Source organism: Leptonychotes weddellii, unplaced genomic scaffold, assembly GCF_054177405.1.
Source record: "Leptonychotes weddellii isolate Sample4059 unplaced genomic scaffold, ASM5417740v2 HiC_scaffold_164124, whole genome shotgun sequence".
NCBI classification, from domain to species: Eukaryota; Metazoa; Chordata; class Mammalia; order Carnivora; family Phocidae; genus Leptonychotes; species Leptonychotes weddellii.
Genome location: NW_027746787.1, coordinates 1 through 305, shown reverse-complemented (window position 1 = coordinate 305; position 305 = coordinate 1). Strand labels below are relative to the sequence as shown.

Sequence of the window (305 nt, the reverse complement as noted above, 5' to 3'; positions counted from 1 at the left end):
CAAAAAAGCTGTAACCAAAGCTCAGAAGAAAGAAGGGAAGAAGCGGAAGAGATGCCGTAAAGAGAGCTACTCCATTTACATCTACAAGGTGCTGAAGCAGGTGCACCCCGACACCGGCATCTCGTCCAAGGCCATGAGCATCATGAATTCCTTTGTTACTGACATCTTCGAGCGCATCGCGGGCGAGGCGTCCCGCCTGGCGCATTACAACAAGCGCTCGACCATCACGTCGCGGGAGATCCAGACGGCCGTGCGCCTGCTGCTGCCCGGGGAGCTGGCCAAGCACGCCGTGTCCGAGGGCACCA

At 58.0% G+C, this 305-nt stretch overlaps 1 protein-coding gene across 1 annotated transcript; it reads left to right on the top strand.

The window, feature by feature from the left end:
* Window positions 1-4: 4 nt before the first annotated feature.
* On the top strand, window positions 5-299 carry LOC145718490 (histone H2B type 1-A; the record flags this gene model as incomplete). The annotated part of the gene is made up of 1 exon (XM_081809987.1): window positions 5-299. A coding segment is annotated over one exon (295 nt), but the record flags the coding sequence as incomplete, so codon positions are not given.
* Between the last annotated feature and the right edge of the window lie 6 nt (window positions 300-305).